The sequence below is a fragment of the Eutrigla gurnardus genome, assembly GCF_963514095.1.
Source record: "Eutrigla gurnardus genome assembly, chromosome: 12".
NCBI lineage: Eukaryota > Metazoa > Chordata > Actinopteri > Perciformes > Triglidae > Eutrigla > Eutrigla gurnardus.
In genome coordinates this window covers 25,028,378-25,044,988 of record NC_139926.1, presented here as the reverse complement: position 1 = coordinate 25,044,988, position 16,611 = coordinate 25,028,378, and the positions used below count along the sequence as shown (strand labels likewise).

Genomic DNA, 16,611 nt, shown 5'->3' with positions numbered 1-16,611 from the left:
CGCTGGTTCCCGGGAAAACGGCGAGCGCTTCACCACGCCGGCGGTGGGGTCGGAGGTCGGACACCGTATCTTGTGAAAGGAGAAGCTGTGAAGTTCTGCTTTTTTTTCTAGCAGGTGTTTTTTTACGTCAACATCATGAAGCTGACTTCAGCCTCTTTTTTTTTGCTTCATCGTCCCCATGGCAACGCAGGGAAAGTCGTGTTTGTGCACGTAGCGCTTTTTGAGTGAATTATGTTTTTTGGGGTGCAGGTGTTAATTTCATCTGGCCTTCAGTGCTGTAGTCATCACGTCTTTATAAACACTGGATCTCCCTGGATGGAAAACGCTGTAGATTCGATGCAGGCTCGGAGCTCGTTATCATCTGAAGTCATTGGCTAATGTTACATTCCAGTGATCGGAACGGAAAGGTTTTTTCTATAAAACTGTAAATTAATTCGTGGTCGTTTTGTTGAAATGAGGAAGTCGCGTAAATGCCACCGTCGAGCCTGCTGCACTCACACCGTTTCTTTGTACATAGCAGGTCTGAACGCATCACCACAGACTCACTGGATGCGTGAGATGGGTTTATTAAATTATTAGACATGGATTTATACATAAATGTACATATTTATTTGGTGCTTGCCGTGTTGTAAATGAGTGTCAAATTATTTTCTTTTCTATGTTATCAAGTACTTGATTTGAATGTACTTTTGACTTTTCTTTAAATTAATAATAAAGTTATTAGAAGCATCTGGTAAATGTGTGTAAATGTTCATTGAACACCACATGTAAACACTGATATTCATCACATTAAATACACATGTATAAATGCAGTGAAGTACTTAAATTAAAATGTCTCCATGGGTATTACGTGTAAAAGCATTTATAGAAATGAACATGATAAAATATATATTATACAGCTTGGCAAATTAAACTTGTTTGGAATATTTCTTTTTTTTTTTATTTAAATAAATTTACCACAATAAATAAAATTGTTTTTGGCAAACTTTAACTCAACCGTAACCTAGCAGCAAGCAGCGATAATAAAGTGGCGGGCAGGATAATACATAAAATGTCAAATTAAAATACGGATCATCATGTTACACACTCTGATTCACTTGGTCCTCGAATGAAAGGGACGTTATCGGAAGAAGAAGCGTTGTGTTTTAAATATTTCTGTTAACGAATCCCAAGAAAAGATGATTTCCATCTAATAAAATGTCCAATCTGTCAACACATAAATTACTTTTAAATACATATTATATACTGTCAGTTATTCACTAAAACAAGTGGACACTTTAGTTTGGAGTTAATTTACTCAAACAGGAGTCAAAGTGCATTTGTTGCACTACTTCCAGCTGTGGATTAATACATCTGTGGTGCTCAGGTCAGTATTCACAGCTGCCGAACGGTTAACATGGACTGATTGAGAGTTAACTACAGTTCCCATGCTCTTTGCCGTGTCAGATAAGGTCACCGAACACAACAGTGGTGTGTTTTTAATACTGTGGGCTGAAGATTATGGCACAGAGGAAGTTTTGGTCTTTTCATGGGATTTGTTGACAATAAGAAATATCTAAACAGTATTGTAGAAAAAACAAACTTGACGCTGGGACACAGAAAAGGAAATCGTCTCACTGTGATGTCCCGCCATCCGGACGGGAAGCACAGATTCTCCTCCAACTTCCTGTCCGTTACAGTTCGACCTCCACGGTGTCATCGTCCGCCTCACAGCCGGCGCTGAGGACGGATCCCTCCACGCTCGGCCTTTTGGCGGGCGGCTCCACGGGCACGGAGAAGGGATCCTGGTCGGCCGTCTTCTCCTGATGGCTGAGGAGTCAGATGAGGTTGTTAGCGTGAGCCAGGTGATGATGCGTAGAGATTTATAACATAAGAACACCGCACCTTGGACTGAAGCCGGATCTGAGAACTTTACCGACCTTGGAGTCGACGGGGTTGAGCGGCGACGGCGACTTGTGTCCTAAAAAACAAACAAGCATGATGATGCAGCTGCTGCTTTTTAACTCTACCTGCTTGTTTCCGTGCTGCACCTTCAAGTTTATGTTTGGAGAAGGGAGAGCGATTGGGCGGCTTCCTGTCCGAGCTGACGTACGACACGGCGTCTTCGCCGTCGGCCGCCGCCAGCAGCGAGGCGCGATAGTAGACGAGCGGCTGCCACCTCTCCGCCCGGAGGTCCACGGCGTGCTCGGCCGTGTGCTTCTGCAGGTAGGAGAACCTGCACGGGCGACAACAAGACATTCAGAAAGCAGCGCTTTAAAAAAAACAATGTTGTAATATTTATGTCATGCAGCACTTGCACTGTTCTCTTGTCTGGTTTCAGGAGTTTGCTGGAGAATTCGCTGAGGATGGTCAGATAGGAGAGGTACGGCGGCGTAGATGAATCCGGGGTCTGACTAAACTCTTGGAACACGAACTCGATGCCGTTCCTGCACGCGAAGAAGACCATGAGTCAAAAAAAAAGCTTAAAAAAACCCAAACAATGTGAAAGAAACAAGCTGACCTGTGGATCATGACGACGCACTCGCGGAACTTGACGACGTCCCCGAAGGTGAGGGCGAAGCGCCTGGAGAGCTCTTTGATGCTGGTGAAGGTCTGGACTCCTGGCTGAGGCCCGCCGCCGCCAACGCCACCACCGCCACCACCGCCGCCACCGCCACCACCGCCACCAACGCCACCACCGCCACCACCGCCGCCACCGCCACCACCGCCACCACCGCCGCCCTCCTGCTCTCGCCTCAGACGAACGAACAGCTGATGGGAAGAGAGGACCAACACACATCAGCTGTTTGCAGCGTGTAGCCGAGGCTGGTATCTCAGGATGTGCAGGTCTACCTGCTGCAAACACAGCACCAGGGTACGAGCACTTTGTATCTTGTCCATCTGTCGGGTCCTGCACATCGTCTCCTTGATGATGTCACCGAAGTCATTATGGTACTGGAGGCGAAGAGATACTGGTGTTAATGGTAAAGTTTAAACTGTCCAGAGGTAACAAAATATATCCAACAAGACCTTAAAATCTCACTAATTACCAAGTTGTAAGCTCTGGGTCTGAGAAGTGAAGCCGAATCTAAAGTGCCTTAAACCTGCATTCTCTGTGCTGGCCACCAGGGGGCGACTCCTCTCTGGTTGTATAGAAGTCTATGAGAAAATGGTCCTACTTCTCTCTGCTGGCCACCAGGGGGCAACTCCTCTCTGGTTGTATAGAAGTCTATGAGAAAATGGTCCTACTTCTCTCTGCTGGCCACCAGGGGGCGACTCCTCTCTGGTTGTATAGAAGTCTATGAGAAAATGGTCCTACTTCTCTCTGCTGGCCACCAGGGGGCGACTCCTCTCTGGTTGTATAGAAGTCTATGAGAAAATGGTCCTACTTCTCTCTGCTGGCCACCAGGGGGCGACTCCTCTCTGGTTGTATAGAAGTCTATGAGAAAATGGTCCTACTTCTCTCTGCTGGCCACCAGGGGGCGACTCCTCTCTGGTTGTATAGAAGTCTACCTGCTGATTGACAGGTCGCTACCAATGCTAGTTAGCTACTAAGATGACTTTAACACTTAGCTGTAAAGTTGACCTTGAATTATAGAAGCTAACTTTGTTAGCAGCTTCACACCAGAATCCACATGGATCCAGATGCTAAGCTAAGCTAACCTCTCTTTAGATTTACCTTACAGACAAGGAGATTGAGTCAAACTTCTCGTCTACTTGGTGCAAACACACATATTTCCCACTATTCATTTGAAGGAGTTGACCTTTCACCTTCATGTAGTGCATGAAGACCTCGGCGGCCGTGCTCATCTCCAGCACGCCGTGCACGATGAGCTTGCAGAAGGCCGCCAGCAGACTTCTCCGCTTGTGAAGCTCCTCCAGCCTCTCCACTTCAGAGCCTTCGCCGGCTGAGGGAGCCCAGATGGAGTCGGAGGGAGAGCGGTTTGAGAGAGCGAGGGGAATTAATCACCAGAAATCATATAACAGAAGAAGGAAAAAAAAAAGAACAAAGCGGAGTGTTTTGGTTAGTTTGAGGACAATGGCTTTAGCAGGTGGAAATCAAAGATAACATAAGAGCGGAGTTATGGTTGTGACACCATGTGGCTTCAATCTTTCACAAGGCTAATAAAACCGGCTCAGAGGTGAGCCAGAGTTAATGGAATTTTCTCACGGAAAGAGATTGCCCTGATTTTATGATTTAACTTAGTGCCCTTGCCCTCCGAGTGATCTCTGATCCAGCAGCTAATAGAAAACACTGTCTATCCAACAAAAAAAACCTTACCAGGCAAACCCAATAAAACAATAGCTTTTTATTACATGTTCAAAAACCAATAAGCCTGGATCGTATTTGCTTGAACATTTAAGAGATTCCCACCAGGACTCGCTATCGACTGCGTCCCCCGTGTTTGGATGCAATATGAGCGCGGACGCCGATCGCACCGGATAATGCAATGTTTTGGGTGACAGGCCGACGTGAACGGATTAATACGTCACAAAGAAAAAACAGCACAAAGCTCCCGACGCGTCAATCTCGGTTTCTGGGCACCAGACGAGAACAAAGTGCCAGTTTTCAGTCTGAATGTATTAACAGGGGTTTTCCTTTTGTGAACGGAGGGTCCTGAATCAGCCCCGAGGTCAGGCTGGAGACGTTTACCGTCAGCGGGAGCAGATCTGGAGTCAGTTATTAAGCCAAATGTGTGGCGCTGCATTCAATATCTGCATGTTCTCAAACCGCTTCACTGAATCAATAAAAGGCTGGAGAGGGGGGGGGGGGAGGGTGCTGAGCTCCGACGGCGTGAGACTGCCATCTGCTGTGTATCTACTGCCATGCCATGTGGGTCCTGGGGTGTCCTGCACTCTGCCCAGGTACCCGAACGCACCGCTGAGGCAACACATCTCAAAAACATGCAGATCTTTAGTGCACAGCTTCCACTCCCTACTTTAAAACTTCCCATATTTATTTAACTGCTGCGGTTATGAGAAGACTCTGCATGAAAGAAATGTAAATAATAATATTTAAAATACAGTTAAAAGCAGAGCGTTTTGCTGTTTTTCTGGCTTGCCAAAGAGACATTTCCACATAAACATCTCAAATAGTTTCAGTTCAACTGGACGACGAGGAAAGAGGTCAATGATAGAGAATACTTTGTACACATTTGTGTATCAGAGCTTGCTTTTCTACTCCGTTAATATTAAACCCCTCAGAGGCATCTGTAGACCCTTTAGAGGTCTGACCCTTCGGTTTAAAACCACTGTAGTAAAATACTTCATACGGTGTAGTACTTTAAAGAGGAGATGTAACTACTTAAGTACATTTTGCTGCTGATACCTCTGTACTTTTACTTCAGTAGGATGTTGAATGTAGCAGTTTTTATTTGTTGAATTGTTACTTTTACTTGAGTTAAGATTCTCTCTACTACTTTTTTCAAGTGTTCACTGTCAAATAAAAGTTAAAAGTTAACAAAAAATACTGACTAGGAAATACAGACTGTTTCCTAAATAAAAAGCTGAATGTCTTATAATGAAGGTAGAAAACAGGCCACATTTGTGTATATTTTAAAATTAATTTGTGAGCTTTTAGTTCACTGCTTGGTGCACATTAATTGTGTTATTTGTTGGCACTGAGAAACCAAGTAACCATAACAACCACTCAAATAGGGGGAAACTTGTGAAAAAACGCGGTAAAGAAAAATACAGTGTGGGGAATATTACATTTTGATGACAAGATTCCATGATATTCCCGACTTTCCCTGACTGGAAAATACTTTTTAAAAGTCCCAGAAATTCCCTGACTTGTGGGAAACCCTGTGATTAATCATTTGCGTCTGTTTTTCCAGTTAAAAGTTGAATTAACTTGTTGAAAGCGGTTAAAGTGACATCCGTGTCTTCCCCCACATCGTTCTGCACAGCGAAGCAACAGAAAGGAAAACATATCAGCACGAAGGTTCAAGTGAAACCACGTAAAACAAGGCCGATGTCTCACCGCCGTCCGCTCCAACAAAGACGTGAGCGCACACAAAGGCCAGCAGCGCCCTCTGCAGCTTGGGGCCGGGAGTGTAGAGCAGCGGGCCGAAGGAGGAGGGATCCCACACCTGAGTCTGGTAGGAATGAGCCGTCAGGACGTCACACACGCACAGGAAAGCCTAAATATGGGAAAGAGAAGGCAGTTAGGAAGGTGAGGGAATAAAAACCAGTATATTATATGATATATTATGTATAATATGATGTTTACCTGCTGCTGCACGGCGAGGTCTGAGTGGGAGAGACAGCGGTGACACCGTTCACAGAAGAGACGGAGCTGGAGTCTCTGGGCCTCGGCCTTCTCCTGAAACACAACATGAGGCTCAACATACACTTCCCTTCACTCCTTCCCTGCATTTCTAATCTACTCATTCATTGATTGGATTCATCAATACATTGCTCAAGTTATCGAGTTGTCAGAAACCGCAGCGACATCTTAAAATGTCACGTTTTCGTCCAAAACAACAGTCAAAAGTAAATATTTTATTTCAATGTCACAGATGACAAAGAAAATTAAAAAAAGATTCACAGTCAAAAAGCTGAATTTTTACAATTTTTGTTTAAAAAAAAAATAAATAAATAAAAATGAAAGCTTGTTCTACTACTGTAATAACGGATTGATCAATAAATTATGCAGGAAAATCGGTCAGAAAATTAGAAAAACATAATTTGATGCTCTTTTTTAATAGTTAAAACAATTGTTTCTCTTCACAGGCTTGATCAGCTGTTTTATCATTTTTTCTTGGCATAAACAAATTATATTTGATCAAATAATTTTCATCACAATTAGTAATTATGCTACTGAAGAGGATTTCTGCAATTCTTTTATGATATTTCTTCGGGACACACAACCACAACAGAGATACAGATTTAATATAAATGTTATTTTAACCCTATTTTAATTATAAGTGAAGCAGAACTCACTCTGGAGTTTAACGTGTCACCGCTGGTGTTGAGCGACCAGAGCATGCAGTAAGACAGACACTGCAGCGCCTCCAGCTGGACCTTCACACGACCAGAGGAAGAAGAGAAGGAGAAATAAATCCCAGAAGACAAACTTGATTTAAACGGAGCGGTGTTTAGCTACCTGAGGCGGCGCTCCTCCCTCGCTGCTCTCCATCGCCAGCAAAGGAGACAGCAGCTCAAACAGGTTCCACTTGAGGAGGTCGTGACAGCTGGACAAACAGATGACCAACAATAAATACGTTGTAAAAACAGTCAACTGGAGCGGCTCTAACAGTCTTACTTGTGGAAAGCTCTGAGTTTCTTCAGCGTGGCTAAAATCTCTCCGGTTTTCTCCTCGTCGGCAGAGAAAGTCTGACTCTCGCTCTGCAACGGAGATGAAATAATAAGTTCATTGTGAAGGCTCTTTATTCTATGCTCATGTGTGTCGACCATCTTTCAACCTTGAGTGCGTCCCCCAGCAGAGCTGCCAGGCTGTCCACCCAGCGCTGGACCAGAGCGTCTCTGCCGGCCCGGGCTCCGGAGCACCAGGAGGCCTCCTCCCCACACAGGCTGAGGGAGGTGCGGGCGGCGGCCTCCAGGACGCCGGGGTCGGCGTGGCGGTCTAACGCGGCGCCCATCTCCGCCATCAGACCGGACACGGCCTGAGGACGAGAAATAAATCACGTGACCCAGCAGGCGATGACAGTTCAGGCGCTCGGAGCGGCTGTCAAAAAATAAAAAATAAAAAACCCACTGTGGACGGCCCGAGGCAAATAGAACGATTATGACAAGTTTTTAAATAATTAGTTGAGGTGAGCAATTAGTTGACATCCCTTACTTACATTTATTAATGACAAATGATTCATGATAGGAAATCATTTATGCATTCAAAATATGAGACACTCAGATGTGAGGATTTGCTGCAAAATGTGCCATTTTTGGGGAGGATGAACATTTTGGGACATCCTACGGTTTGATAATGTAAGGAAAACATTGATAATTTTCCTGGTTGGAGAAGTTTTCTGTCCAACTTTTTTGAAATGTTGCAGCCGTTTAGTCTGAGAAAGATTTTATCTTTATTTTCATAATACGTCTATTATTTACCACTCAATTTAAATAATCGTGTTGTTATTTCTCAATTAAAAAAAATCCTGTGTAAGTTTTATTACATGACTAATGAGGGAAGGCGATGCAGACCTGTGTGCCGTCAGCCTCCAGACTCTCGGGGAGGAAGTACTGAGGGATCTTCATCAGGGAGGCGATGATGTCACAACTACCTGAAAACTGCACAAATAACAACACCATCAAAATAAGTTATCCACAGAGCATCAAAGAAATGTGACGTTCTGCAGACAGAATCTGATATATGGACCTTGGACAGCAGCTGAGGAAGCACGGCGAGGAGATGATCCGTGAGCTTCGTACAGTCGTCCATCTGAGCCTTCTTCTCTCGGGCGCTCATTACCTGAAACACAAAACACTGCTTATTAAAACACATTAAATGTGCTACAAGTTAATCTGTTAGGAAAACGCATCGAATAATATGAGAAAATACAATAAAGTGTTTCAATCTTTTTTGCTTTGTTACCATGACTTGTTAGCAGTTTAACTCAAAATCAAATTAAACAAAAATGTTTACAAACAAGATTTGAGATAAAGTCCAAAAGAAGAACATCTCGTGAGCCCTCAGGTTTATCTTGTGACCCCTAGGTTGGGATGCACTGGATGAAAGTCCCTAACTGTGTATAAAAGTAGTTTAAAGATACTGTGAGACATTTTGTGCCGTTTCAGCGCCCCCTGTGGACAAAGGTGGTAGTGTTTGAGAGCAGCAGGATCTCCACTAACCTTCTTAGCTCCGCTCCTTCCTGCCAGCATCGGTCCCTCCGAGGCCTGACGCACCGAAGCCACCAGGATCTCCACCAGGACTGCTTGTTCTGCCTGAGTAAGACCTGCACACACATCAGCTGGTTTACTAAAACAAATCAACTAGAGAAGAATTTAAAGGACACTTCTGCCTACAAATCCACAGACCTGCAGGGTTGCCTGGACTGTGTGAGGAAGGGTCCTGCAGCAGGATACATGTGAGCGTGGGCCAGTCCTTCAGCAGGACTCCACCACAGTCCCACAGACTGTCCACCAGGTAGACCACATGCTTGTGCAGCTGAAAGCGTACGCAGAGACACACGTTACTCCCGTCTTATCTACGTATCTAACTGAAGCAGCCGGTGTATGTTTCACCTCAGACTGCTGGTAGAACTCAAGCAAAGCCTTCAGTCTGGCAGATGTTTGCCGTTGATGTGCGCTCTCCTCATCGATTTCATCCTGAGTATCAGATGAAGGGACTACAGTGTTGAGAAGCCTAACAAAGACCAGAAAAACGCATGTCATCCATTATCTGGGGCTTGTTTTTGCCTGTTTATGCCAAGTGACGGAGGTGAACGCACCGTGAGAAGAGCAGCTCCCCTGCAGCGGCAGCTAGGGGGCGCTGTGAGGAGTAAACGAAGCGGAGCAGCTGCTTGTAGTCTTCAGGACTGAGCACATCATCAGACGTTCTGAGGAGTCACAAGAAAACGTGGTGGGACATGATGGAGGATTCAACGGGAGCAAAGAGCATCTGTGAGGCGACTCACTTGGAGATGAGGAGCAGGAGTTTCATGGTCTGCACCGCCACCTCGTTGTCCTTGTCCAAGGTCATGGAGATCATCCGCTCCTGGAACGCAAGCGTTACACGTCACACATGAGCATCAGTGAAGGGAAATCACCAGCAAGGATCCAACGTAGCAGGGTATTTAGAGAAATGAATATTTCCCCTCCTCCGTTTCAAAAATAACATCGTGCACACAGCATCGTTTTCAAAAGTTGTCATTTACATCAACCCGCATGAATCCACCGTCGAGCGCTGTTATAACTATGCCATACCTATGGGCGGCAGTGTAGGGAGAAGGATAAAAAGCCATGCAAGCCAATCAGAATCCTCAGAATCAACAACAACAAATAACACCAGCGACTTCCTGTGATGCTTGAGGACATAAAACCCTGTTTCTCCCAGTTGACGTGACAACACATAACGTTATCAGAAATCTCTTTTTAGAAATAATCGTTTTCTGTGATAAAAAAAACTAGGTTTTCGTGTAAATGAGAGGCCAAACCGCGTGGAAATATCTGCATTTTCCCTTCGTTTAAACGGGGCCTCAAATGAATGAAAAAATGCTTTTTTATTAAATGTCTTCCATAGTTTTTACACTTTTCTGAGATACCAACTTATGCAAGTTCTGATGTTTAATACAATTAAACTCAACAGACGTTCATCCTGAAAGTGCACTAAAACCATTGAAACTGGTGGAGAATTCATCCTTACGCACCGCTGTGGGACTTAATCATTAATCATAATCGTTCTGTGCAACTTTTACTTATATGGAACGCATAAATAGGAGACATCATTTTTTTTAAATCTGACATTTTTACTGTTTATTCTAGGGCTCTGCCGTTCAAAACAAATCACAGAATAAAGCAGAATAAAAACTCACTTTTCAACCGATTTTGAAAATTGCAAGCCCAAACACAAATACATCTAAAATGTTGAACAGAAGTGTTTACCTTGAAGCGGGTGGTGAACAGGTCCAGTTTAGGGAGGAGTGGAGGATCGGCGTACAAACCCTGCAGACCTAACACACACTTGAGACGCACGTCTGGTGTCTGAAAATCAGTTTCCCAGCCGGCGTTATTAAAGATTTACAAAGACATCCACTACATCTGTGATATCTTTGTGACGTGTCACACCTTGTCGTGCATCATCCAGCCCATGTACTTGAGGTAGCTGTCGTTGAGGAACGCAGAGCTGTAGAGCTTCATCCACAACCCCAGCTCCTCCACACAGATGGAGCGGATCTCCGGGAGCACGTCGCTGCACGGGAAGACAGGATCAGCAGATAACACACACCGAGATCCACGCCGCGTCACACACAAACACTCACCGATATCTTTTCAGGAAAACCCCTTTGAAGATGACGTCCATCATGCTCTCGATCTCCACTCTCTTCTCCTGCAGCTGGAAGGGAAGACAGCAGTCAGACTTCATCTCACGGAGATAAATCCTCATCCTGACGCCGGTCTTACCTCCGTGACCTTCTTCTGCGTCCTCTCCTGCTGCAGGCTGCTTTTCTGTCTGGTGGTCCGAGTCTTCTGGACCTCGTAGAGTTTCTGGCTGTTCTCGATGCCGGCGCTGAGGCTCAGAGCGACGGCCACCAGAGAGCTCAGCAGCTTCACAGCTGATCAGGGACGTCCAGGTAAGACAGGAGGCATGGGTGAGCTCAGCAAATTATTTAGTTATTTTTATTTATTGTTTATTCTCTCAAGATTACAGTACTCTATTCTGCCATCTCATAAATATTATCACTATTATTATTTTTATTATTATTATTAATTAATGTATTTTTATTTTTGTTAGTTATTATTTGTATTATCATCATTATATTATTATTATATTTTTCTTATTTTTATTGTTGTAATTGTTGCTATATTTTTTACTATTATTGTCATTATTTTTATTTTCATAAACATTATATTATTTTTATTTAAAAATTGTATTATTATTATTATTATTATTATTATTATTAGGGCGCAGTGCCAAAAAATGTTTTATTTATAAATAAATTAAATTACAGAAAGATGATATATTAATGTTTTCTGCCCTTTTGATTTACAGAATATGATTTTACAGGGCAAACACTATTAGAACAACTAAATGTTCTAAATGAAGGTTGTGATATAGGTAAACAATAAAATAAATAAAATAACCACTGCAAGTTTTGTCTTTAAGCATTTTGGGCCATATCTACAGTCATAATAATAATAATAATAATGTTCCAAAATGATGTAAAATAGGATTATTTTAATCAGATCTCATGGGGGAGGACCAACAAACCTAATATCTCCTTAAAAATGTTTTAATGAATAATGGCAGTATATATATATATGTGTGTGTGTGTGTTCTCTCCCTTACCTGCCAGCGTACAGGTGTGTCTGAAGGCTCGTACGTACGAGTCCGACAGCTCGGTGAGCAGCGAGATGAGGGCGTTCATCAGGTAGCTGTCGAAGAGGACGCGGTGCTGACACCGGCCCACCAGCACCGACACGAAGTCGCAGAACTCGGAGTGGAACCAGCGGCCGTACGCTCCCGGCTGGACCAGAGGATACTCGGCACCGTCCTACAGCGCGGGGAGGAGAAGAGCAGCAGTTACAGGAAGGGGGAGGGGCTTAAACCAACTGGATGTCAGTTCAGTTAGAAGGAAGAAAAAAGGTCCTGAAAGGGAGAATCTCTCTCTGTGTGAAGTACTGAGCAGGACAACAATACACAGAATAAATAACAGATACAGCAGCATTAATAGCATTAATTCTGCTTTTATTACGCCGTCTTTGACCCGACAACTCACTGCTGGACGAAAAGGAAGTCTGACTATGAACAGAGTTACTGAGACACAAATCTAACTGTGTTTCCTATAAAACAAGATTCACGCCGGATAAATACAGACAATTAAGTTGAATCCATAGTATAAATAGTATAAGTAGTTGGCGTTTGCTTGTTTTTTTTTGTTTTTTTGTTCTCATTTTTAATTACATGTTTGGTTCAATATTGTGATTTTTTAAATGGGCCGCAGGAAGATTAGTCCCTACCTTGGTAGTAACTAATGGGGACTAAATACATAATAATTTAGTCCCCATTATAATTAAAATAATGCAATTAACTGAAATGAGGCAAGAAGGCAAAAAGGATGTAAAAGTGAGGACAAATCCATGAAGCAGGGAGGAACTACTGACTGTGTCCATGGGCCATGTGACTGTGAGGATCCACGGAAAGGCCAGAAACTTCTTATACTGCAGACCGGAGTCCTGAAACACACACACACACACACACACACACACACACACACACACACACACACACACACACACACACACACACACACACACACACACACACACACACACACACACACACACACACACACACACACACACACACACACACACACACACCTTTTTACTTCGAGTGGTTTAATCTGATGAAGACGCAGGAAGTAGCCTCTTACCTCATCCAGCTCCTCCACCATCTTACTCAGGACCTCGCTGTCCTCCTCGCTCTGACACATCTCTGCTGTTACCACACCTGGGAGGGAGGAAAACACCCTGAGTGTGTGTGTTCTCAGTGTGTGTGTGTGTGTGTGTGTGTGTGTGTGTGTGTGTGTGTGTGTTGGCGGCTTGCCTTTGCACCCGGAGCATTGGATGAAGAAGCTGATGAGATCGAGGAGAGAAGAGTCTCTGTCCGTCACATACGCCTCGATCCAATCATCAATCACCGCCTGCTCAGACGAAGCAGGATATTAGAGTGCTTTCTGTATATTATTATACAGATTCTGACAAATTGGCTTTTTATTACATTAGCTTGGGAAGTAATAAAGTATGAACACTTTGTTATTGTACTAAAGGAGAATTTTCAGGTATCTGAACTTCTTTATTTATTTCTTCTCTGTCTTTATTTTTACTTACTTTTCCTCCATTTTAAAACAAATATCTGTACTTTCTATTCCTCACATTTTTAAAAAAGGGCTCATTACTTTAGTTTGAATGCATTTGAGAAGAATTAGTGATTTTTTTTATAAATATTATGATGCAAAATTCAGTTAACTTTGCAAAAAAAAAACAGAAGAAATGTCCTCATATGGATACTTTGAGTACATTTCTGTACTTTTTCACTTTTACTTGAGTCAAGAAGTTGAATCAGTACTTCTACTTTTACCAGAGTGTTTTGAAAACTCTACTTGAGTATCGTAAGTCTGAACTTTTGACAGCTCTGATGTGAACCCACTAACACTATTATTATAAAATCAAAGAGGAAGTAATGTTTCTTTTGCACGTCTCACACTGCGTTTGACTTTAAAAATCACATAAAAGCAGGAAACCTAGCGTGGAGGTGAAGATATATCAGCGTGGAGGGTGAGCTGGTGTTACCTGCATGGCACTCCTGCCCATGGTGACCACCTCGAACAGCGTGACGGCCTCCACCTGCCTCTGTTTCCCGCGGCGGCCGCCTCCTGCTCTGCTGCTGCGACTCGCTTTGGCACCTTGGTGCGCGGCATTCTCCGAGCACTCGTGGGGTTTCTTTCTCCGTCTCTGTGGGTTTAAAAAAAATGTTTGGTCGTTACAATCAGACCTGACGTTAGTGAAAAGATTTAGTAAAAAAAAGTGGGAAAAAATCTATTTACAAGGATTTTATGGTAATATTTACTTTGTGTACAAAAACTGGCATTTTAAAGGTCAACATTCTATAAATGAGTGAATATTTGGTCGTTTTAATCAGGACTGAAGTTGATTAAAAGATTTACCCCAAAAAAAAAGTATTTTCTGTTAATATTTCAGTGACGATGAAGAGGAAAACACCCACCGGACTCCTTCGTCTGTTCTCGTTCCCCGACTCATCCTCCGAATGATTGACAGCCGCGGAGGCGTTCGCCTCGTCCCGACAGTTCTTACTGCATCACGAGAAACGGAGGATTCTCATTAGCATTCAAAGACCAGCGGTGAAAAGTAAATACATGTTCTTTAATACAGCTCACACAATGCATATGTGTACACATTTAAGTCCACGACATTTACGTAACTGCTGTAGAAACTTTGATTTAGTTCTACAGTTATATTCTTTAATTTTCACTATTTACCTGCATTACAGCTGAGGGGTCGACGGATTATCAGATCAATGGTCATTCAATCTGTCATTTTTTAAGCCAAACTGCTGATAAATCAATTTTATCTTAAAATGCACCACTTTGGTTGATGCAGTCTTTATTTTAGTTATTCTAACTTCAGGGAACTATTTGATTTTATTTGTTTTTTCATTGGTTCTTCTTAATGATAATGCTGATAGCTCCCTGTACACTTTGCATTAAAGGTACTGTGAATTAAACATGTGCTGGAAAGAATTTCAACAAGCTTTTGTGTTAAGAGTTTGTGGTATTCTAAACGTGGACACCTTTTGGCACTTTTTTTCTTCAAATAATAATCGGTTTCGGGTCTCCTGGATTAGTAATAATCAGCATCAGCCACGAAAAAGCCATAAGTGCAGGTAAGAGACAATAGGTGTGTGTTTGTGCTGCTGTAAACACCCGAGGGGATCAATAAAGGTTTGATAATCTGATCTCACCTCTGCTGGGAGGCCCGGGATGCAGATGAAGGATCTGGTATCATCTCCTCCTCAGGTCTTCACACAACAGAGCTCAGAAGTGCCTCTCTGCATCTGGAAACACAGTTTGGAGGACAAACAATTAACAATAATAATAATAATAATAATACATTTAAAAATAACATTTAAAAGTCCCGGATTGAATATTAACAAACACACATATATATAAAGAGAGAGAGAGGAGGTCGTCATGCCCATCTCCAGTGAGAGGGAGGTTGTGTTTACATGAAAATCCAGCATGGCCCCTTCCCACGGGGGGGGAGGGGCTAGCAGGGGGATTTAAAGGGGTTGCTCAAGGGCACACGGCAGAGAAGATGCTTTGAGCTCCGTGAGGCTTTTAGAGACATAGCTAACGACTCTGCTTTAGCTCATGACACCGCTTCAGCTAATAACTAAGCTACAGCTAGCTGCTAGTCGCTACGTATCTCTGAAGTAGACCTGTGGTTTGTGTACGTCGTAACAAAGATGACTGACAGGTAAACAGACCGCCTTAAACTTTTCAAACTCACCCTCTTCACGTTGACGTGTCCTTCCTTTATCTTCATGTTGTGTGTTTTTTAGCACAATAATAAAATTCAAACAGTTTCCAGCGCGAATATTATGCTTATACTCCTTCTTCTTCTTCTTCGTCTCCGGCTCTCACATTCAAGTTCAGCCTAACTGCATCCTGATTGGCTGAAGGACTAAATCAAACGCGCGTGATTGGTTGCGGCAGAGCGTCACTCACACTTAGACCCTCCCCCCCCCTGCGGCTTGTCTGTCCGGTTTTTGGTTTTGTTGCCGCATACGTCACCGGAGACCGGAGCCGGTCTGGAGACCGGAATGATCACAAAGAGGGCTTTAATAAAATTAATTACATTTTATAAAAATTACAGGACGCCATGTTGTCTCCTTCCGGTCGTGAGTTCTTTCAAAATAAAATATTATAAATTAAAATAAAAAATGAGATAAAAGGTAGACATTCAGATGCAAGCAAGTATAAATATATACAACAGTGTAGAAACTAATACTAGTACAAGTAAAATTCATGCATTTCATATTTTTACTTAAGTAAATGTACAAAAGTATTGGCATAGAAAAAAATGTATAAGATACTTTTAATAAATACCTATTAATTATACTACTATACAACTAATTATACTATATTACACTCATACTATACAATATATTTATACAATTATATTGCTGTACTATACTATGCTGTACTATACTGCTATATTTTATATTCCATACCATATTATGCTGTACTGTATCATACTTTATTATGTTTTACATTATTTTATTTACCATTACATATACTATATCACATTGCTTGATGTATTTATGAATAAAGGCAACAGTAAGTATTATTAATCAATCATATTATATATTAGTCTGGTAGTAGAAAATGGATATACTCAAGTAAAGTACAGGAACCTATTATTTACCGT

General features: G+C 42.7%; 1 protein-coding gene across 2 annotated transcripts; it reads right to left on the bottom strand.

Moving 5' to 3' along the window:
* Nucleotides 1–1,673: 1,673 nt before the first annotated feature.
* On the bottom strand, nt 1,674–15,850 carry LOC311022025 (cohesin subunit SA-2; the record flags this gene model as incomplete). Of its 2 annotated transcripts, XM_084023024.1 has the most annotated exons (33): nt 15,691–15,850; nt 15,143–15,235; nt 14,387–14,474; nt 13,954–14,115; nt 13,208–13,304; nt 13,035–13,111; nt 12,763–12,834; nt 11,948–12,152; nt 11,062–11,213; nt 10,920–10,993; nt 10,726–10,849; nt 10,543–10,641; nt 9,576–9,655; nt 9,390–9,497; nt 9,184–9,304; nt 8,977–9,106; nt 8,791–8,894; nt 8,318–8,410; nt 8,143–8,229; nt 7,407–7,607; nt 7,247–7,329; nt 7,088–7,175; nt 6,925–7,005; nt 6,212–6,304; nt 5,963–6,122; nt 3,751–3,887; nt 2,833–2,934; nt 2,722–2,751; nt 2,501–2,655; nt 2,298–2,426; nt 2,031–2,215; nt 1,885–1,960; nt 1,674–1,809 (listed from the first exon to the last, which is right to left on the bottom strand). In XM_084023024.1, the coding sequence occupies exons 2-33, from the start codon at nt 15,184–15,186 to the stop codon at nt 1,674–1,676; spliced, it is 3,573 nt and encodes a 1,190-aa protein (XP_083879150.1). In that variant the 5' UTR covers nt 15,187–15,235; nt 15,691–15,850. The 2 variants fall into 2 exon arrangements, with proteins under 2 accessions (XP_083879150.1, XP_083879149.1); XM_084023023.1 differs by having other exon boundaries at nt 1,674–1,799; nt 1,911–1,960; nt 13,035–13,304.
* Between the last annotated feature and the right edge of the window lie 761 nt (nt 15,851–16,611).